The 22958-nt window shown below is 39.2% G+C and overlaps 1 protein-coding gene across 1 annotated transcript in view; it reads left to right on the forward strand.

Moving 5' to 3' along the window:
* Positions 1–22958, forward strand: part of SLC2A13 (solute carrier family 2 member 13) — a 427584-nt gene that overhangs the window by 184561 nt on the left and 220065 nt on the right. Inside the window, exon 4 of the mRNA XM_060165097.1 lies at positions 21325–21433. Within this exon, the coding sequence (XP_060021080.1) occupies positions 21325–21433 (109 nt within the window). The remainder of the gene's footprint in view (positions 1–21324; positions 21434–22958) is intronic.

A 22958-nucleotide genomic window follows, 5' to 3' on the forward strand; every position in this document is an offset into this window, starting at 1 on the left:
CATGCTGCTTTTATTTTTTATTTTATTTTATTTTTTGGCATGTAATAAATTTTTTTAACATCTTTATTAGAGTATAATTGCTTTGCAATGTTCTGTTAGTTTCTGCTCTATAACAAAGTGAATCAGCTATATGTATACATATATCCCCATATCCCCTCACTCTTGTGACTCCTTCCCATCCTCCCTATCCCACCCCTCTAGGTGGTCACAAAGCACTGAGCTGATCTCCCTGTGCTATGCAGCTGCCATCCACTAGCTATATATTTTATACTTGGTTGTATATGTATGTCAATGCTACTAACTCACTTTACTAACTCACTTTGTCCCAGCTGACCCTTCCGCCTCCCATGTCCTCAAGTCCATTCTCTACGTCTGCATCTTTATTACTGCCCTGCCCCTAGGTTCATCAGAACCAATTTTTTTTTTTTTAGATTCCATATATATGTGTTAGTATATGGTATTTGTTTTTCTATTTCTGACTTACTTCACTCTGTATGACAGACTCTAGGTCCATCCACCTCATGACAAATAACTCAATTTCATTTCATTTTATGGCTGAGTAATATTCCGTTGTATATATGTGCCACATCTTCTTTATCCATTCATCTGTTGATGGACACTTAGGTTGCTTCCATGTCCTGGCTATTGTAAATAGTCCTGCAATGAACACTGTGGTACATGACTCTTTTTGAATTATGGTTTTCTCAAGGTATATGCCCAGTAGTGGGATTACTGGGTCATATGGTAGTTCTACTTGTAGTTTTTGAAGGAACCTCCATACTGTTCTCCATAGTGGCTGTATCAAGTTACATTCCCACCAACAGTGCAAGAGGGTTCCCTTTTCTCCACACCTTCTCCAGCATTTATTGTTTGTAGATTTTTTGATGATGGCCATTCTGACTGTTGTGAGGTGATACCTCATGGTGGTTCTGATTTGCATTTCTCTAATGATTAGTAACGTTGAGCATCCTTTCATGTGTTTGTTGGCAATCTGTATGTCTTCCATGGAGAAATGTCTATTTAGGTCTTCCACCCATTTTTGGATTGGGTTGCTTCTTTTTTTTTTTTGATATTGAGCTTCATAAGATGCCTGTATATTTTGGAGATTAATCCTTTGTCAGTTGCGTCGTTTGCAAATATTTTCTCCCATTCTGAGGGTTGTCTTTTCGTCTTGTTTATGTTTTCTTTTGCTGTGCAAAAGCTTTTAAGTTTCATTAGGTCCCACTTGTATATTTTTGTTTTTATTTCCATTTCTCTAGGAGGTGGGTCAAAAAGGATCTTGCTGTGGTGTATGTCGTAGAGTGTTCTGCTTGTGTTTTCCTCTAAGAGTTTTATAGTGTCTGGCCTTACATTTAGGTCTTTAATCCATTTTGAGTTTATTTTTGTGTATGGTGTTAGGGAGTGTTCTAATTTCATTCTTTTACATGTAGCTGTCCAGTTTTCATAGCACCACTTATTGAAGAGGCTGTCTTTTCTCCATTGTATATTCTTGCCTCCTTTATCAAAGGTAGGATGACCCTATGTGTGTGGGTTTATCTCGGGGCTTTCTATCCTTTTCCATTGATCTTTATTTCTGTTTTTGTGCTAGTACCATACTGTCTTGATTACTGTAGCTTTGTAGTATAGTCTGAAGTCAGGGAGCCTCATTCCTCCAGCTCCATTTTTCTTTCTCAAGACTGCTTTGGCTATTCGCGGTCTTTTGTGTTTCCATACAAATTGTAAAATTTTTTGTTCTGCTTCTGTGAAAAATGCCATTGATGGTTGATAGGGATTGCTTTGAATCGGTACATTGCTTTGCATAGTATAGTCATTTTCATAGTGTTGATTCTTCCAACCAAGAACATGCTATATCTCTCCGTCTGTTTGTATCATCTTTAATTTCTTTCATCATTGTCTTACAGTTTTCTGCATACAGGTCTTTGGTCTCTTTAGGTAGGTTTATTCCTAGGTATTTTATTCTTTTAGTTGCAGTGATACATGGAAGTGTTTCCTTAATCTTTCTTTCAGATTTTTTGTCAGTATATAGGATAGCAAGAGATTTCTGTGCATTAATTTTGTATCCCGCTACTTTACCAAATACATTGATTAGCTCCAGGAATTTTCTGGTAGCATCTTTAAGATTCTCTATGTATCGTATCATGTCATCTGCAAACATTGACAGTTTTGCTTCTATTCCAATTTAGATTCATTTTATTTCATTTTCTTCTCTGATTACCGTAGCTGAAACATCCAAAACTATGTTGAGTAATAGTGGTGAGAGTGGACAACCTTGTCTTGTTCCTGATCTTAGAAGAAATGGTTTCAGTTTTTCACCATTGAAAATGATTGTGGCTGTGCGTGTATCATATATGGCCTTTATTATGTTGAGGTAGGTTCCCTCTATGTCCATTTCTGGAGAGTTTTTATCATAAATGGGTGTTGAATTTTGTCAAAAAATTTTCCTGCATCTTTTGAGATTATCATATGGTTTTTCTCCTTCAATATGTTAAGATGGTGAATCACATTGATTGATTTGTGTATACTGAAGAATCCTTGCTTTCCAACGATAAGCCCCACTTGATCATGGTGTATGATCCTTTTAATGTGCTGTTGAATTCTGTTTGCTAGTATTTTGTTGAGGATTTTTGCATCTATGTTCATCAGTGATATTGGTCTGTAGTTTTCTTTTTTTGTGACATCATTCTCTGGTTTTGGTATCAGGGTGATGGTGGCCTCGTAGAATGAGTTTGGGAGTGTTCCTCCCTCCGCTATATTTTGGAAGAGTTTCAGAAGGATAGGTGTTAGCTCTTCTCTAAATATTTGATAGAATTCACCTTTGAAGGCATCTTGTCCTGGGCTTTGGTTTGTTGGAAGATTTTTAATCACAGTTTCAATTTCAGTGCTTGTGATTGGGCTGTTCATATTTTCTGTTTCTTCCCGGTTTAGTCTCTGAAGTTTGTGCTTTCCTAACAATTTCTCCATTCTTCCAGGTTGTCCATTTTATTGGCATATAGTTGCTTGTAGTAATCCTTCATGATTCTTTATATTTCTTCAGGGTCAGCTGGTCCTTCTTTTTCCTTTATAATTCTGCTCATTTGAGTCTTCTCCCTTTTTTTCTTAGTCTGGCTAGTGGTTTATCAATTTTGTTTATTTTGTCAAAGAACCAGCTTTTAGTTTTATTGATCTTTGCTGTTGTTTCTTTGGTTTCTTTTTCATTTATTTCTGACCTGATCTTTAGGATTTCTTTCCTTCTGCTAACTTTGGGTTTTCTTTGTTATTTTCCCTTAATTGCTTTAGGTGCAAGGTAAGGTTGTTTATTTGAGTTGTTTCTTGTTTATTGAGGTAGGATTGTATTGCTATAAACTTCCCTGTTAGAACTCCATTTGCTGCATCCCATAGGTTTTGTGTTGTCATGTTTTCATTTTCATTTTTTTCTAGGTATTTTTTGATTTCCTCTTTGATTTCTTCAGTGATCTCTTGGTCATTTAGTAGTTTATTGTTTAGCCCCCATGTGTTTGTATTTTTTACAGCTTTTTTCCTTTAATTGATATCTCGTCTCATAGCATTGTGGTCGGAAAAGATACTTGGTACCATTTCAATTTTATTATAAACTTATCATGGCTTGATTTGTGACCCAAGATATGATCTATCCTGGAGAATGTTCCATGAGCTCTTGAGAAGAAAGTGTATTCTGTTGTTTTAGGATGGAATGTCCAATACATATCAGTTAAGTCCATCTGGTTTAATGTGTCATTTAAAGCTTGTGTTTCTCTATTTTCATTTTGGATGATCTGTCCATCGGTGAAAGTAGGGTGTTAAAGTTCCCTACTATTATTGTCTTACTGTCAATTTCCCCTTTCATGGCTGTTAGCATTTGCTTTATGTATTGAGGTGCTCCTATGTTGGGTACATAAATATTTACAATTGTTATAACTTCTTCTTGGATTGATCCCTTGATCATTTTGTAATGTCTTTCTTTGTGTCTTGTAATAGTCTTTATTGTAGTCTATTTTGTCTGATATGAGAATTGCTACTCCAGCTTTCTTTTGATTTCCATGTGCATGGAATATCTTTTTCCATCCCCTCACTTTCAGTCTGTATGTGTCCCTAGGTCTGAAGTGGGACTCTTGTAGACAGCATATTTAGGAGTCTTATGTTTGTATCCTTTCCGCCAGTGTATATCTTTTGGTTGGAGCATGTAATCCATTTACATTTAAGGTAATTATCCATATGTTTGTTCCTATTACCATTTTCTTAATTGTTTTGGGTTTCTTATTGTAGGTGTTTTCCTTCTCTTGTGTTTTCTGGCTAGAGAAGTTCCTTTCGCATTTGTTGTAATGCTGGTTTGGTGGTGCTGAATTCTCTTAACTTTTGCTTGTCTGTAAAGGTTTTAATTTCTCCATTGAATCTGAATTAGTTCCTTACTGGGTAGAGTAAACTTGGTTGTAAGTTTTTCCCTTTCATCATTTTAAATATGTCCTGCCACTCCCTTCTAGTTTGCAGTTTTTCTGCTGAAAGATCAGCTGTTAACCTTTCGGGAATTCTGTTGTATGTTATTTGTTGCTTTTCCTTTTCTGCTTTTAATATTTTTTCTTTGTATTTAATTTTTGATAGTTTGCTTAATATGTGTCTTGGCGTGTTTCTCCTTGGATTTATTCTGTATTGGACTCTGCGCTTCCTGGACTTGATTGACTATTTTCCTTTCCATGTTAGGGAAGTTTTCAACTGTAATCTCTTCATATATTTTCTCAGACGTTTTCTTTTTCTCTTCTTATTCTGCATCCCCTCTTATTCGAATGTTGGTGCATTTAATGTTGTCCCAGAGGTCCCTGAGACTGTCCTCAATTCTTTCCATTCTTTTTTCTTTATTCTGTTCTGTGGCAGTTATTTCCACTATTTTATATTCCAGGTCACTTACCCGCTCTTCTCCCTCAGTTATTTTGATCTTGGTTCCTTCTAGAGAATTTTAAATTTCATTTATTGTGCTGCTCATCGTTGTTTGTTTGCTGTTTTTTACTTCTAGGTCCTTGTTAAACGTTTCTTGTATTTTCTTCATCCTATTACCAAGATTTTGGATCATCTTTACTATCATTACTCTGAATTCTTTCTCAGGTAGACTGCCTATTTCCTCTTCATTTGTTTGCTCTGGTAGGTTTTTACCTTGCTCCTTCACGTGCTGCATATTTCTGTGTCTTCTCAGTCTGTTTAACTTACTGTGTTTGGGGTCTCATTTTCTCTGGCTGCAGGTTCGTAATTTCCGTCGTTTTTGTTGTCTGCCCCCAGTGGTTGAGGTTGGTTCAGTGGCTTGTGTCGGCTTCCTAGTGGAAGTGACTGCTGCCTGTGTTCTAATGGGTGGGGCTGAATCTTGTCCTTCTGGTAGGGAGGGCCGCCTCTGGTAGTGTGTTTTGGGGTATCTATTAACTTAGTATGACTTTAGGCAGCCTCTCTGCTAATGGGTGGGGTTGTGTTCCTGTCTTGCTAGTTGTTTGGCGTGGGGCGTCCAGCGCTGGAGCTTGCTGGCCGTTGGGTGGAGCTGGGTCTTAGTGTTGAGATGGAGATCTCTGGGAGAGCTCTTGCTGATTGATATTACGTGGGGCTGGGAGGCCTCTGGTGGTCCAATGTCCTGGACCCGGCTCTCCCACCTTGGAGGCTCAGGCCAGACACCCAACCAGAGCACCAAGACGCTGCCAGCCACACACCTCAGCAGAAAAGAAAGAAAAAAAGGAAAACAAACAAAATGAACAGATAGAACTCCAAACCAAATGGTAAAAGTAAAGCTAAACAGACAGAATCACACAGAGAAACATACACACACGCACTCAAAAAGAAAACAAACCACCACAACAACAAAATGAACAGTCAGAACCCTAGGACAAATGGTAAAAGCAAAGCTAAACAGAGAATATCACACAAAGAGACATACCATACACACTCACAAAAAGAGAAAAAATGAAAAAAATATTTTTAATATATATAAAAAAATAATAAAATAAAAAAAAGAAGAAAACCAATAAACAAATCCACCAATGAGAACAAGCACTAAAAACTAATCTAAGATAAACCTAAAAACCAGAAACAAGTCAGATGCAGAAAGCAAACCCCGAGTCTACAGTTGCTCCCAAAGCCCACCGCCTCAATTTTGGGAACATTCGTTGTCTATTCAGGTATCCCACAGATGCAGGGTTCATCAAGTTGATTGTAGGGATTTAATCCGCTGCTCCTGAGGCTGCACGGAGAAATTTCCCTTTCTCTTCTTTGTTCACACAGCTCCTGGGTTTCAGCTTTGGTTTTGACCTTGCCTCTGCGTGTAGGCCACCCTCAGGCATCTGTTCCCTGCCCAGACAGGAGGGGGTTAAAGCAGTGGCTGATTAGGGCTCTCTTGCCCACTCAGGCCAGAGAGAGGGAGGGGTACGGTAGTCATAATTGGAATGCAGGCGAGTCTGCAGTGGCAGAAGCCAGCGTGACATTGCAACAGCCTGATGCATGCTGTGTGTTCTCCTGGGGAAGTTGGTTGTCCCTGGATCTTGGGACCCTGGCAGTGGCGGGCTGCACAGGTTCACCGAGGTGGGTGGTGTGGGTAGTGAACAGTGTTTGCACACAGGATGCCTGGTGGCAGCGGCGACAGCGTTATTGTTTCATGCCTGTCTCTGGGGTCTGAGCTGATAGCTGTGGCTCGCACCCATCTCTGGACCTTCTTTAGGCCGTGCTCTGCCTTCTGTGGGCAGACAGGGAAGGAATCCCCTCCTCTTGCACACCCCAAAACAACGGTCTCTTACCTCTGAGGCAAGTGCAGACTTTTTCCCAGACTCTGTCCCGGTTAACTGTGGTTCACTAGCCCCCTTCAGGCTGTGTTCACGCAGCCAACCCCAGTCCTCTCCCTGGGGTCGGACCTCCAAAGCCCGAGACTCAGCTCCCAACCCCCACTCTCCCCAGTGGGGAGCAGATAATCCTCTCAGGCTGGTGAGTGCCGGTCGGCACCGATCGTCTGTGTGGGAATCTCTCCGCTTTGCACTCTGCACCCGTTGCTGTGCTCTCCTCTGTGGCTCCAAAGCTCCCCCGCTCCGCCACCTGCAGTCTCCGCACGTGAAGGGGCTTCATAGTGTGTGGAAACCTTTCCTCCTTCACAGCTCCCTCCCACTGGTGCAGGTCCTGTCCCTGTTCTTTTGTCTCCATTTTTTCTTTTTTCTTTTGCCCTACCCAGGTACGTGGGGATTTTCTTGCCTTTTGGGAAGTCTGAGGTCTTCTGCCATGTTCAGTAGGTGTTCTGTAGGAGTTGTTCCACATGTAGATGTATTTTGATATATTTGTGGGGAGGAAGGTGATCTCCACGTCTTACTCCTCCACCATCTTGGTCTCCTTCCCCACCCGCCACCGAGGACCACACTCTCCACTCAGCCCTCTCGAGTCATCCTCTGGCTGAAGCAGGAGAGGACAGGGGGGGCTCCACTTTTGTTCCCTGGGGCTAGCAGGTCCGTTTGGGGCCAGGGTGTGCAGGAGATGCTGCAACGGTGGGTATCCCAGACAGGAGATGCCCACTCCCAGCAGCTCTGCCGACAGCAGTAGCAGTGGTGGCAGTGGCGGCAGCAGCAGCAGTAGCAGCAGCTATAGAGATAGTCCCTTGCTGCTTTTAATATTCTCTCATTATCTTGGATTTTTGCCATTTAATTACAATGTGTCTTGGTGTGTTCTTCCTTATACTGAATCTGTTTGGGACTGTATGTGCTTCCCGGACCTGAACATCCGTTTCCTTTCTCAGGTTAGTGAAGTTTCAGCTATTATATCTTCAAATATATTCTCTGCCCCTTTCTCTCGCTTTCTCCTTCTCCCTGTAATGTGAATATTAGTACACTTGATGCTGTCGCTGAGGTCTCTTAAACTGTCCTCATTTTCTTTTCTTCTTTTATGTTTCTTCTGTTCAGCTTCAGTGCTTTCCAGTACTCTGTCTTCCAGTTGCTGATATCATCTAATCTACTGTTGATTCCTTCTGGTGTATTTTTTATTTCAGTTATTGTAGTCATTGTCAGTTTTTGGTTCTTCTTTGTATTTTCTAACTCTTTTAAAAGCTTCTAACCTCTTAATCTGTTCATCCAATCTTCTCTTGAGTTCTTGGAACATCTTTATAATCATGACCTTAAACTCTTTACTGGGTAGATTTCTTATCTTCACTTCACTTAGTATTTCTTCTGGGGCTTTATTTTGTTCCTTTGTTTGGAACATATTTGTCTGTTACCTCATTTTGCCTAAGCTCCTGTTTTTATTTCTGTGTATTTAATAAGTTGATTATGTTTCCCAGCCTTGGAGAAGTGACCTTTTGTAGGAGACATCCTATGTGTCCCAGAAGCCTACTCTGCTCTGGTCATTAGAACTATATGCTCTATGGGTGGCCCCCATGTGGGCTGTGTGGGTCATCCTGTCATGGCGAGCTTAGAAGTGTGGGTGTTCTGGTAAGTGTGTCTCACTTCTGACCTGGTTGGTTGCCAGGCCCTTCCTTGTGTGGAGGCTGTTGGCTGCTGGTGAGTGGGGCCAGGTCTAGTGCTGGCCCACTGTTAAGCAGTGCTGGTATCTGGGATGGGTAGTTGTTGTGCCGGGGTCCCAGATCTAGTGTCAGCCTGCTAATGGGTTATGCTAGCTCCTTACATAGCTGTCTGCAGAGGCCAGGGTGTCCTGAAGCTTGTGTTGGCCCACTGGTGGGGAGGGGAGGAATCTTAGGGTGGCTTACTGAGGGACCCAAAGTGTCCCAGAGTTGGTGTTGGCATGCTGGTGGGTGCGGCCAGGGTTCAAGAGTTCCCTGCTCTGGTGCCCGCCTGCTGTTTTGTGACCTGGGTACTGATAGTCTGCGGGTCCATGGTTGTCCTAGGGCTCATGTTCACCACTGGTGGGTGGGGTCAGAGCCCAGGGGATTCCACAGCTGGTGCCCACCCATTGGTAGGTGAGACCTTGACCTGGGACTAATGCCTGCCCATTGTTGGGCAAGGCACATTCTGGGGTCTCTGGCTGTAGGGCCCTGGGGGTCCCAGAATTGATGTGTGGCCTGCTGGTGGGTTGGGCCTGGGTCTCTGGTATCCTGGGGCTGGTGCCTGCTCACTGGTGGGTAAAGCTGGTCCTATGTCTAGTATAGGCCCACTGGTGGGCTGAACTGCATCCTGGGGTCTCTAGCTGCAAGGCTCTATGGGTCCCGGGCCTAGTGTATTGCCTGGTGTGCAGGGCTGTGTCCTGGACCCTCTGGTGGACAAGGCCATGTCCCAGGACAGCTGAGGGCTCAGGGGATCTTAAGGCAACAGGTCTGCTGGTGGGTGGGTAGATGCTGTGTCCTTGCCTGGGTAGATGCTTGGCCTGAGGCATCCCAGTACAGGTGGTAACAGGCTGGTAGGTGGTGCCGTGTCCTGGATCTAATAAGCTGAGGGAGGATTCCAAAATGGTGCTTGCCTGCAGTAGTGTCCTTGTGGTAGAAGCTCCCAGAAATGGCTGCTGCCAGGGTCTTTGTCCCCAGTGTGAGCTCCAGTTGCCTCCTGCCTCTCTGGAATGCTCTCCAAGATCAGCAGGTAGGTCTGACCCAGGCACCTGTCAAATTACTGTTTCTCCCCTGGGTCCCAGAGTGTGTGAGATTTTGTGTGCACCCTGTAAGAGTGGAGTCTTTTATTTCCCACAAGCCTCTGGCTCTCCAAAAATTAAAGTCTGCTGGCCTTCAAAGTGAAACACTCTGGGGCCTCATCTTCTGAGTGTAGGACTCCCTGACTGGGGAGCCCAATGTGGACCTCAGACCCCTCACTTCTTGGGGAGAACCTCTGCAATTGTAATTATCCTCCCATTTGTGGGATGTTCACCCTGGGGTATGGGTCTTGACTATACGCCTCTGCCCCTCTTACCCATCTTGTTGTGGTTTCTTCTTCATTTCTTCAGTTGTAGAGCATCTTTTTTTCTAGTCTTCCAGTCTTTCTCTTTAATAGTTGCTCTGTAAATAGTTGTGATTTTGGTGTTCCCATGGGAGGAGGTAAGCTCAGGGTCTTCCTACTCTGCCATCTTGGCCACACCTCAGAACATCTTTATTTCTTACTCTGTATTTAATAACTATCACATATTTTTTTCACAGGTAGGAGACAATTATTTTTATTTTTCTTTGTCTTTTTTCATATAGCCTTATAAGTTTGTTTTGGTTCTCTTTTGTTTCTCATTCATGTATATTTGTGAAATAAATATGGTGTTCCAAGAATCATGCTGACAGAAAACACAGTCTCTTTCCTTTAAGATGTTATATTTCAAGGTATCACATATGTTTGCAGTAGTCATGCTTCCAGAATCTGGTGGAACAAACGTGATTTTAGATATTCTGCCCCACTGTAAGATCATGGGCCCTTTAATTCGTCCTGGTTTTTATCTTTTTGGTATCTTTATTCATGGTAACTATCACATGTGAAGCTAAATATAGCAAGAAAGAACAGTATGAAATACATGAATCATGGTTAGATTTTCATCTTTATTCTCAATAGTCCTTATTTGTTGAATGCTTGAATCTAAAAAAAAGTCATGTTAATAGAATATGTTCAAATATACATATAGAATTCAAATATCCATGTAAATACATACTTTTTTAACCAAGCAAATGATTAATGTTTAGAAACATAGTTCATATATCTTAAAATGTTTAACTGATAGTAATGTAGAAATACTTAGATTCTAGGAAGGCTACATGTGACCTAAAATGAAGTCAGGGGCATAAGATCATTCTGATTTATCTGTATTTGTATGAATAGTTTGGCAGTATATATAAATGAATTTGATAGAACTGCCATTCATTACAGGAGCCTGAAGTATAATTCCTATTGATTTATCACCTTGTGTTTATCAGTCATCTGTGTAGGAGTGTTCTGTTAATTATAAAAGATATAGAAATTATAAGTATAGAGTTAATCTATTTTTATGTTAATGAAGCTTTTTGAATTTTATGGGACCTTAAGAATGAAATCTCTTTGTTTACATAGAGGGAAACCCTATGTAATTTATTGACAGTTGTTTTTATTCAAAACTTTCAAATTGTATTCAACTACGGAGAAATTCTACAGAGCTAATGGATGAAATCATAGCATCACTTTTTGAGTTTTGGTACAATATACTTCACATGTATTACCACCTTTAATTATCAAAATACAATTGTGAAGTAGATGTTATCTCATGAGAGTCATGCCAGGCTCAGAAAGGGTAAGGAACCCACCCAAGGTCACACAGCTTCTACATAGCTGAGCTGGATTTGAATCTGGGTTTCCCTGTTTTGGAGATTCTTACTCTTTATACTGTTCAACACTGCTTATGGTTGTATAGCCTTTAGCAGATGCAAGTCATACACTGTCTTATATCTTAGTGTTTAATATCTATTGAAAAGTTAGGTAAGTGAGAAACTTTATGTCACTAAGAATGACAACTTGTTATGAAAATACTGTCAGTATACCATCAGGTTAAAAGTATGTGTCCTTTCATTTAAAAATTGCTTTGCTAAAGACAGTATTAATGTTAAGAATATAATTGTTTAAGGACTACTCATTTATTTACTAAGAATTACTCATTTATTTAAAAAAAAGATACTTCACTTTGCTCAAGAAAGGTTTTCTAAAGTAGTAATTCTTAACATTCTTCCCCTCAGCAGCACACCACACTCCCATGGCTGTTATGAAGTTCAGAGATCTCTCATTTGAGGATTGCTTGGCTAGGGGATATATTTTATGATGGCTTTTGTTATATAGATACATTTGATGAAGGAAATCTTTTTAGAATTTAAAAAGAATTCTTGGTAGTAACAGGAGTAGGTTTTTGAAAAACAGTATTTTAGTAGCATTAAGCCCTATCACAGAAAACAGTCTTTACTTTAGCAACCCGGAATAATAATGACTAGATTACTGAGTCAGTGCATACTGTACCATGATCAGCTCACAAACAGGCAGCTGTAGATAATCAGCCCAACACAACATCTTGGCAAATTGATTCTTTAGAAGGATTTCAGAATGTGTTGGCATAAATGCCAGACTGTGAAGGAATGATTGAACCACATGGGGTTGAATTTATCAATAGCAGCAGTCCGTTCTTCTGAACAGAACATGTGCCAAGCACCAGCTTGTAATCACAAACATCATCTGCTGCATATTGAAGAGGAAAACAGCATGGCTGTACTCAAGATCTTATGGTAGTTTATAATTAATCACAACATTGTTTAGCAACTTGCAGTGTATTCAGATTGCTTCATTCTTGATCTCAATAGCCATTATTTGCTCCAGTGTTTCTTTCTCCCTTCTTCCCTTTCCTCCTCCTTTTCTTCTTCATGTTCATTAAACAGATATTTATTGAATCTCTTCTATTTGCATGACCCTAAGCTAAGTACAATGGGAAGCAAAATGATAAAACAGAGATAAAACCTGGGCCATTCACCCCACATAATCCAGTATAAAGATCGTGATCCAGTATGGAAGAGACATCAGCTACGTAACCTGTAAAACAAATTAGCCATCAGTGAGAACATAAGAGAAGTATGAAACTGACACCATCATTCCGATGAGAGAATATCTTCTTTTGGGAACAGGGGCGACCTCATAGGACAGGAACATTATACGAGACAGAAATGTAAAAATATGAGGCTTCTTTGTGTAAAACAGGCGACCCAAAGATTGTTGAAGCCACGTGTGTTAGAGAAGAAGTAGTGTGAGATAAGTCTTGAAAGGCAGGAGTGTGCCTTTCATGAAGTAGACCCTGATGGGTCTGTTATCAAAAGTTCTGAGCAGGTCAGTGAAGAAAGTGATCAGTGTTATGCTTTAGTAGACAGGATGGAAGCAATGTGGAGAGGCTGGATTGATTCAGTAGAGACGGGAGATGTGGAGACCATACACAAACAAGGCATTGTTATTGAATACATAACGTGTGAGTTAGTATTAGTCAGGGTTTTCCAAAGAAATAGAACCAATAGGACATCTATGTCTATATCTATATCTGTATCTATATCTATATTTATATCTAATATGTATATGTATATAATATATATATATATCCTATGAGATTTATTTATTGTGGGGAATGGGCTCACATGATAATGGAGGCTGAGAAGACAGTCTACTCTGCCCTTGGCAAGCTGGAGACCCAGGAGAGCTGATGGTGAAAGTCCCAGTGAGAGGGCAGGAGAAAACCAATGTCCCAGCTCTATAATAGGCAGGCTGAGAGAACAGACCTTCCCTTCTTCCTCTTTTTGTTGTATTTTAGGTCCTCATGGATTGGATGAGGCCCATCCACATTGGGGAGGGCAATCTGCTTTACTCAGTCTACCTATTCAAATGTTAGTCTTATCCAGATACCCTCATAGACATATCCAGAAGTAATGTTTAATCAAATATCTGGGCACCCTGTAACCCAGTAAAGCTGACACACAAATTAACCATTACGCATAGTGTATGCCTGGAAGTTTACTATCTCTAATCTTCATATTAGGAAGATTGAATAACATGCACAAGACCTCATGGCAGCTGAGCGGGGGAGCTGGAATTTCAACGGCGGCCTGCACAACTACTGTCCACTGCCATGTAGTCTCACCAAGGACACAGATGAGAGGCCCCAGATGAGAGCCCAGCAGGGCGGTAGAGAGCTGGGGAGGGCATGTATGCAAAAGCAAGAGAAGTTTTTCTGACATTTTGTGGAAAGAAGTCAGGTATATATACATTAATTTTCATTAGAATTTGGCAACTCATTGGATATGGAAATTAGGAAGAGGGAATGAATAGCCAAATGCCACATTTTTTTTATCCTGACTTAATGTGAAATTAGGTACCATAGGGTTTGGGGTGAGAAATGACGACTTCTCTTTTATATGACCTTAAGCTGGCATACCCTTTCTGGGTTCTTCCCTATTCCTCAGTCTGATAATACTTTACATGTACCTCTGTCAGAGCCCTTAGACTTTTGTGGTGCAACTCGTTTTGTTTCTGTGTGTGATTCCCTCCCCACTCATATTATGAGTTCTTGCAGGGCAGGGCCTCTTCATGTTTCTGTACCTAGCAAAGAGTAGGCTGATGGTCGGTGCTTCAAGTATGCTAAGTGAGCTAGGGAATACTTGGTCTGAGAGGCTGCAGAGAACAATGGAAGTCCAAGGAGGAGGAAGAAGGAGGGAGTGTTTGAAATGGATGTTGTTGAGAATGTAATTGAGAGCCAACTCGAGATGAATAGTGCTCCTCAGGTAGCATGGAGGGCCTGACTCACAGAAACCCTTAATTTGCCATGAAACCAGGTCTATTTTCCTAATTATTTGTAAACAATGTTCAACTCCCTGGATATAGGATTGGAGAAGAGAACAGATTGAAATGAATGATTTGAGATAGATAACTGGAGAGTAAAGAATGGCAGTAGTGGCAAGTGAGGCCATAAGAAAGATAAGAGAAAAAAAAAGATTGAGGGATTGAGTCATGATGAACACAGAGAATGTGTATTCCTGTAGCTTGAAAGTGCTTTAGTTTTGTCACTCATACTATTCATAATTGTTGATTTTTTTTTTTTTTTTTTTGCGGTACGCAGGCCTCTCACTGATGTGGCCTTTCCCATTGTGGAGCACAGGCTCCGAACGCGCAGGCTCAGCGGCCATCGCTCATGGGCCTAGCCACTCTGCAGCATGTGGGAACTTTCTGGACTGGGGCGCGAACCCGTGTCCCCTGCATCGGCAAGCGGACTCTCAACCACTGAGCCACCAGGGAAGCCCTGATTTTCTTTTTATGCTAAGGAAAATCAGCTCATTTAAGTATACATATAAAATTTCTTGTCATTTATGGCATGAACAGAAGTTAGCTCAAGTCCTAGCTCTACATACTTGTGACCTTTGGAAAGTTACCTGATCTCTATCTACTTCTTTCCTCAATAATATTACCTGTTCTTTCTTACTTGGTAGCACTCTTATGATGATGAAAAATGGTTCATAAGGCATGAAGAGGTATCAAAATATTAGAAAATTCATTGAGATTTGAACAGATACCTAATACTCTTGGTGTTATGGACTGAATGTTTGTGTCTCCCCAAAATTCATATGTTGAAGCCCTAATGCCCAAAGTGATGGTGTTTGGAGATGGAGCTTTTGGGAGATAATTGGTTTAGATGAGGTCATGAGAGTGAAACCCTCTCATGAAGAAGAAAACAGACCTCTCCCTCCCCCCTCCCCCCTCCTCCCTCCCTTCTTCCCTCTCTCCCTTTCTCCCTCCCTCCCTCCTTCCCTCTCTCCCTTTCTCCCTCCCTCCCTCCTTCCCTCTCTCCCTTTCTCCCTTCCTCCCTTTTTCCCTCCCTCCCTCCCTCCCTCCTTCCCTTCCTCCCTCCCTCTCTCCCTTTCTCCCTGCCTCCCTCCCTCCATTATTCCTTGGCTTATGGCTACATCAATTCAGTATCTGCATTCATGGTCACATTGCCTTCTCCCATTCTGTCCTGAATCTCCCTCTGCCTTCCTCTTATAGGGATACATGTGATTGCATTTAGGGCCAACCCAGATAATCCAGGATAATCTTCCCACATCAAAAATCCTTAACTTAATCACATCTGCACAGTCTTTTTTTTTGACATCTAAGATAACATTAACAAGTTCCAGGGATTAGCAGGTATATATCTTTTGAGGGGCCATTATTCAGCCTTCCATAGTCTTGCTCAAAGTTTATCAATTTTATTGATATCTTCAAAGAGCCAGATTTTGGTTTCATTAATTTTTTTCCTCAGTTGTCTCCTTATCTATTTAGTGGATTTCCATTCTGATCTTTATTATTTTATCTTGTGCTTTTTTGAGGTTTCCTTTGTCACTCTTCTTCTGGTTTTGTAAGGTGGAAGCCAAGGTCATTGCTATAAATTTTCCTGTTATACTTTAGCTCCATTCCACAAATTTTCATATGATGCATTTTCATATTCTTTCAGTTCAGAATACTTTCTCATTTCCCATTCTTTCTTTGATCCATGGAAATATGTTATTCCATTTCTGATCTGGAGGGAATTTTCCAGTTATCTTTCAGTTTATTGATTTGTATATTAACTTTATTATGATCAAAGAACATTCTTTATATGACTTGAATCCTTTTAAATTAATTGAGGCTAGATTTAGTGCTCAGAATATAGTATCATCTATCTCAGTAAATGTTCCAAGACATTTACCATGCCTTTACTCATGGAAAGAACGTTTGGTCTGTAGGGTATTGTCTAAGTGTCAGGTCAAGTTTGTTGATCGTGCTGTTGATGTCTTCTGTATCTTAGCTGATTATCAGCCTACTTTTACTATTACTCGGAAAGAGGTGATGAAATATCCAAGTATAATTGTGGGTTTTTCTATTTTCCCTTGCAGTTGTGTTTTTTGTTTCACATATTTTGAAGCTTTTATTAGGTGCAGAGACATTTAGGATTGTTATATCCTCATGCTGAATTAATCCCTTCATCATTACAAGTTGTACTTTCTTGCCTTTTTGCATGCCTCGTATTTTATATGGTATGCCAGACATTAAAAATTTTATCTTACTGTTGAACTTAGTTGTGGGATGCTATTCAGTTACTTGGAAGCATTTGGGTCTTTCATTTAAACTGTTTAGATGGTGCCCAAGCAATGTTTAATCCAGGACTAAATTTATACCATTACTGAGGTAAAAACCCTTCTGAATATTCTTCCTTATGCTCTAGGTTTTTCACTCTCAGTCCTGTGTAAATTCCTGGGGTTCATTTCTTTCATCCTTTCCTGTGGCTCCTTCCCCTGACTGGGTAGTTTCCTCACACACAACCACTGATCAGTATTCAACTGAAAAGTCAAGGAGCCCTGCAGATCTCCAGTGTCCTCTCCGTGAGTCTCTCTCCTCTCCAGCACACTGCCCTGTGAACTCTAGCCACCTGGATCCTGAGCTGCATCTTTTCAACTCAAGGAGACCACCAGTATCTACCTGCTTTCCCCTCCCTGTGCCATAGCCTGGATACTTTTTTCCAGGCTTAGGCTGGGGCATTTGGAGGATTCATCTCATTTGCTTCCTGAATATCAGGGGTCACTATTCTTTGTCCCATTGTCATGAGAACTACTGTTTCATGCATTTTTGCCTGACTTTTTAGTTGTTTCATGTTGGAGGTAAATCTGATAACTGTTACTCCATCTTGGCTGGAAGTGGAAGTCAAGAGCTGGACTTTTATACAAAGTGTGTTCTAGTACATTTTTAATCATACCTGGAGAAACTTTTGTAGACTCAGCTTCCTCACAGACATCCTGTCCACAGGAGTGGTTGCACTTGTTGCACTGTCCTTTTCAGCCCTGCCACCAGAGCCACCAGAGCACCTGCCACACCTGGACAACCGTTGTGAAAGTTACTTAGTATGAGGTGTCCAGAATGACAGAAAAGATGAACCCATTTGCAGTTTTTGCCTCTATTGTTTTATCATGTGTTATATTTTGAGCTCTGCATTTCCATTCTACTTTTGTTATCTAGAGGTTTTAGTTTTTATTGTGTGGGAATTTCTGTATTTCAAAGACACATGTTTTGTTAAAAATAAGGTGTGAAATGGTTGTATACATAAAAATATTTTTAATTACAAAAATCAAAAGAAATGTAATTAGAGCATGACATTTTAAATTTTCACTTATGAACATTCAACCAATTCATGTATTTGAATTTGTCTTTGCCTCATAGCTTCTGTGATATTAAGATTAATAGTTTGCATTTGTTAAGTTAGTTTTACTGCCTAATAAAGCTAGGTTTATGATTTTAATAAAAGGAAATTTTTTACTTTTGTTCATGTATAATCAGATATGCAGCTGCTGTGACAAAAATTTACCTTTAAAAAAACAATCCAGTCTTATAAAGGAACTACCGTTGTTTATTTTTTACAGGAAATCCAAAAGAAAGTCCAAATCCTAGATTAGTTTCTGCTGTACAGCAAAATGAATCAGTTACACATATACATATATCCACTCTTCTTTAGATTCTTTTCCCAATACTCATTACAGAGTATTGAGAAGAGTTCCCTCTACTATTCAGTAGGTCCTTCTTAGTTATCTATTTTATATATAGTAGTGTGTATATGTCAATCCCAATCTCCCAGTATATCCCTCCCCTCCCCCACTGCTTTCCCCCCGGTAACCATAAGTTTGTTTTCTACATCTGAGACTGTATTTCTGTTTTGTAAATTAGTTCATTTGTACCATTTTCTTTTAGATTGCACATATAAGTGATATCATAAGATATTTGTGTTTCTCTGTCTCACTTACTTCACTCAGTATGACAATCTCTAGGTCCATCCATGTTGCTGCAAATGTCATTATTTCATTCTGTTTTATGGCTGAGTAATATTCCATTGTATATATGTACCACATCTTCTTTATCCATTCCTCTGTCAGTGAACATTTAGGTTGCTTCCATGTCCTGGCTATTGTAAATAGTGCTGCAGTTAACATTGGGGTGCATGTATGTTTTCAAATTATGGTTTTCTCCAGATATATGCCCAGGAGTGGGATTGCAGGATCATATGGTAGCTCTATTTTTAGTTTTTTAAGGAAGCTCCATACTATTCTCCATAATGGTTGTACCAATTTACATTGCCACCAACAGCATAGGAGGGCTCCCTTTTCTCCACACCCTCTCCAGCATTTATTGTTTGTAGATTTTTTGATGTTGGCCATTCTGACCGGTGTGAGGTGATACTTCACTGTAGTTTTGATTTTGCATTTCTCTAATAATTAGTGATGTTGAGCATCTTTTCATGTGCTTTTTGGCCATCTGTATGTCTTTGGAGAAATGTCTATTTAGATCTTCCGCCCACTTTTTGATGAGTTGTTTGGGTTTTTTTTGATATTGAGCTGCATGAGCTATTTGTATATTTTGGAGATTAAACCCTTGTAAGCTGCTTCTTTTGCAAATATCTTCTCTCATTATGTGGGTTGCCTTTTCATTTTGTTTATGGTTTCCTTTGCTGTGCTAAAGCTTTTAAGTTTAATCAGGTCCCATTTGTTATTTTTATTTTTATTACTCTAGAAGGTGGATTAAAAAAGAACTTGCTGCAATTTATGTCAAAGAGTGTCCTGCCTATGTTTTCCTCTAAGAGTTTTATAATATCTGGCCTTACATTTAGGTCTTTAATCCATTTTGACTTTATTTTGTGTACAGTGTTAGGGAGTGTTCTAATTTCACTCTTTTACAGGTAGCTGTCCAGTTTTCCCAGCACCACTGATTGAAAAGACTTGTCTTTTGTCCATTGTATATTCTTGCCTCCTTTATCATAGACTAGGTGACCATAGGTGCTTGGATTTTTCTGTGGACTTTCTGTCCTGTTCCACTGATATGTATTTCAGTTTTTGTGCCAGTTCCATACTGTTTTGCCTACTGTAGCTTTGTAGTGTAGTCTGAAGTCAGGGAGCCTGATTCCTCCAGCTCCTTTTTTCAAAGCCCAGATTTTTTAAAACTAGGAAATAAATATATGATGTTTATGTGATAATCGGATAAATATGTCATGTTTATGTGATAATATATCTCTTGATATTTTGGCATGTCAAACTTTAATCCAAATTTGTCATAATTTTCTCTTTGTTTTTCTGCCCTCCAAAATCAGTATTACCTAATCTGTCTGTCAAACCATGGAACAGTTTAATAGTGAAAGTAGATACAGCTATCCAAAGATTATGTTAGATTTCTTGTAGAAGGCCAGTTTGTCATCTGTGGAGTTTCTTAAAAGCTAAAAAAGGGTTTGGGTGTTTTTTGTTTTGTTTTGTTTTGTTACAACATCATAGATGTCATTTTAAAATTTCTCCATGGTATATAAGGTAAATTATCATCTTTTATTTGAATTTTTTTGATTTTGGAAATAGGTAGATGTTTATATGATGCTGTGCACGTTTCTTATTTTGTGGCTCATTCATAGATATCTAAATTTGCAGATGAGTCTGCTTATCTTTCAGAGAACTGACCCAGATATATTTCAATATTGTCACAAAGTCTACCTATTTCATATAATCTTTCTGATATACTAGGTTTTAATGCTGCTTTACTTGAATCTAAAACATTTTGACATTTATAATACTCTCAGCCTGCTTTCTAAATGGGTGTGTCCAGTCTTAGCATTTAGAGACAAAATTGTTTGCAGTAAATCAAGTCTTCATGTGATTGTAATCATACCTGTGTAGAGATGAATATCCTCACCCCAGTAATGTTCAGTTCTCATTAATCCCCTGGCTTAACATCCTGTATTAACTTTTATTGCTGAGACAATAGCACGTTCTAGTCGATATCCCATTTCTGTGAACTGGAATATTAGATTTCCAAAAGATTCTGAAATGGTGAAATTTCCTCAGAATTTAATTTACTGGACTTGGTTTAGGGTTCACTAATGAAAATTGCCTCCAGGAAAAATGCTGCTAATGAAGCAGTTAACATCCCAGTGATCCCAGGCTATACCATAGGTCCTAGGAGTCAACTCTGGTCTCATAAGGACACTATATAGAATGCCTCTTAAGGCTAAGGTGAAGGCGTAACAAGCGCTTCTGAGAATAGAAGGGGCACTTTAGGTAATTATGCTCAGACAACAGGCATCAATTGGTTAGTCATCTTAAGGCCTCAGTGGTTCAGATCTACAGCTTTTCAGAATTGGTCTAGAGTTCTGATATAGGGACCAAGGGATCTGCACCATTTTGAAAGCCCATTTATATTTTGAAATGATCATTGAATACCTCTTAGGGAACTATTAAAAATATCTAGAAATATCATACATATATGCCTATATAAAATAGACATTAAATTTCATCTTCTTTTTACCTTTTGGGTAATTTTTATTAATAATATCCATTGCAGTCATAACCAAGTCTGATATCACCCCCAAATTCCTTAACTTGAATTAAATATATTGGAATGAATATTGTTACTTTAGCCAAATAAATTGTAATGAATCCTGTTACTTGTTTCATTGTTTTTAATGAATGCCATTCTTTCAGTTGATTAAAGCAATTTTTCCAGTGACTTTGTAAATAGTCCCACATTGAATGGATTTTAAATAGTAATTAATTGCCCAGGAAGCAGAAGAACAAAGAGTGGTTAATACAGCTCATAGGGATTTAAGGAAGAATAATTTGTGACAGTTAACAGTTATGTAGATCTTTCTAGTATCCATAAATTGCTTTAACTTGAATTCTCTCTTGTTGACTTTATAGTTTTAACTCAAATATGTACTGTTTTCAAAAATATATTGTGCCCAGGTTTCTATAAAAATACATATGTTCTATTTTTAAATGTCCAGTCATGTTGATTTCACAGAGATTTGGGGAAATTTATCCTAATGGGAATAATTACTCTGGGAGCTAAAAATAATAGATATGTCCTTCTTTTTCTTTCTTTTTTATAAAAGCTGGACCTGTGATCTGCAGAATGCTGAGTTATCCCCCAACTCGCCGAGCTTTAATTGTGGGTTGTGGCCTACAAATGTTCCAACAGCTCTCAGGCATTAACACCATCATGTATGTATTTCTTTCTGGCTTTTTACTGAAAAGATTGTGAAGGAATTATTTTATATGGAAAAAAAAGAGTAGGACTCTTGGTGATTTGTTTTTATTAAATGTGTAGAATTCTCCTTTTGGAAGATACTTAACCTTACAATTTTTTAAATCCTGTAAAATTGTAACTAGAAGGAAGTGACATTTTGTTTGTTGTAATTATTGACTTTATTTGATTTCACAAAATTTCTCTTTTATGCCATCCAATATGTCCTTATATTCTGAGCTACTGAATATATCATTTTCATAAGCTATTCCTTGATTCACATTAAAAGGTAAACAAAAGGAAATCACCTGGCATTATTAGAAATTAATGGACACACAGATAACTAGTTCATTTCCTTTTAGGGCAGTCAGTTACAATGCAATGTGATAATAACATTAATAGAAGTATGTTTTTTACAACCAGGGTACAGTGGGCCAGGGATCGAGTGGGAGCAGAGAAGTAGGGAAGACACACAAGTTCCCTGTTTTCTAGTTTTCAGACTAATTCCCAAAGTTATATGTGTGTTGTGGGTGGAGCAGGGTGAATAGTGGGGGGTTCTACCACATTTCATTCATTCAATATTAAACCCATTTTTGATGGTCTATTTTGTAGTAGATACATAGCAGTGAATAAAGTAGACACGGTCCTTGGCCCTACAGAGCATACTGGCTGGTGGAGGAAACAACACATTAAATAAGCTCACAGTTTAATACAGAATTTCAAATTTTCATAAGGTCTGTGTAGGACTATATCAATGGGGGACTTTTAAGATCCTAGGTGATAGAATGTGGGTTAGAGAAAAGCCAAGATTTTTGCTGAGAATCTGTTTGTTGGGTGAAAAGCTCCTAAATCTTAGAAGCTTTCCCCCACTACCTGTTGGTTAAAGTTATTCATTAGAAAAATACAAATTATGTAAAATTAAAACTTACCTAGTAAACCATTTGTATTTGGGACTCTTGATATTTTCCTTTAAAATTACTTGGGTTATAATGAATTATTCCATGGTAATTTGAGAAGAGTGAATTAGTTAAAATAATGGCTAGGGCCCAGTGACCAATTAGATTAAATTGTAATTTGCTAAGAAACTCCATCTTGAATACATCCACGCTGTTTGTGAATTTGACTTTGATGGTAATTCTTGTTGGACTTCAGCTTCCTGGACTACATTTTTAATATTGGTTCTCTCCTCCTTCCCTCTAACATTTATTTTCACTTTTTCCTCACCTTTATCAGCTCTATTTAGGCCCATCTGTTGATATGGTGCCCAGCATTTTTGTTTCTGGATGTTGCACACCGTGACTTTTCTGAGGCACGTGCACTGTCCTCAGTGTGGTGATGATATGGAATTGTAACAAGGCTAGCACCAAGCTTTCAAATAATGCAATGCAGTAATAACCCTATGTGAAAATCTAATTTATCAACCTAAATTAAAATATGCCCTATTTCTGAAAATATTTTTTGTTTGTTCTACTTAATAAACTGTAGAAGTTGAAATGTTTTTAT

Source organism: Lagenorhynchus albirostris, chromosome 11 (assembly GCF_949774975.1).
Source record: "Lagenorhynchus albirostris chromosome 11, mLagAlb1.1, whole genome shotgun sequence".
Classification (NCBI taxonomy): Eukaryota; Metazoa; Chordata; class Mammalia; order Artiodactyla; family Delphinidae; genus Lagenorhynchus; species Lagenorhynchus albirostris.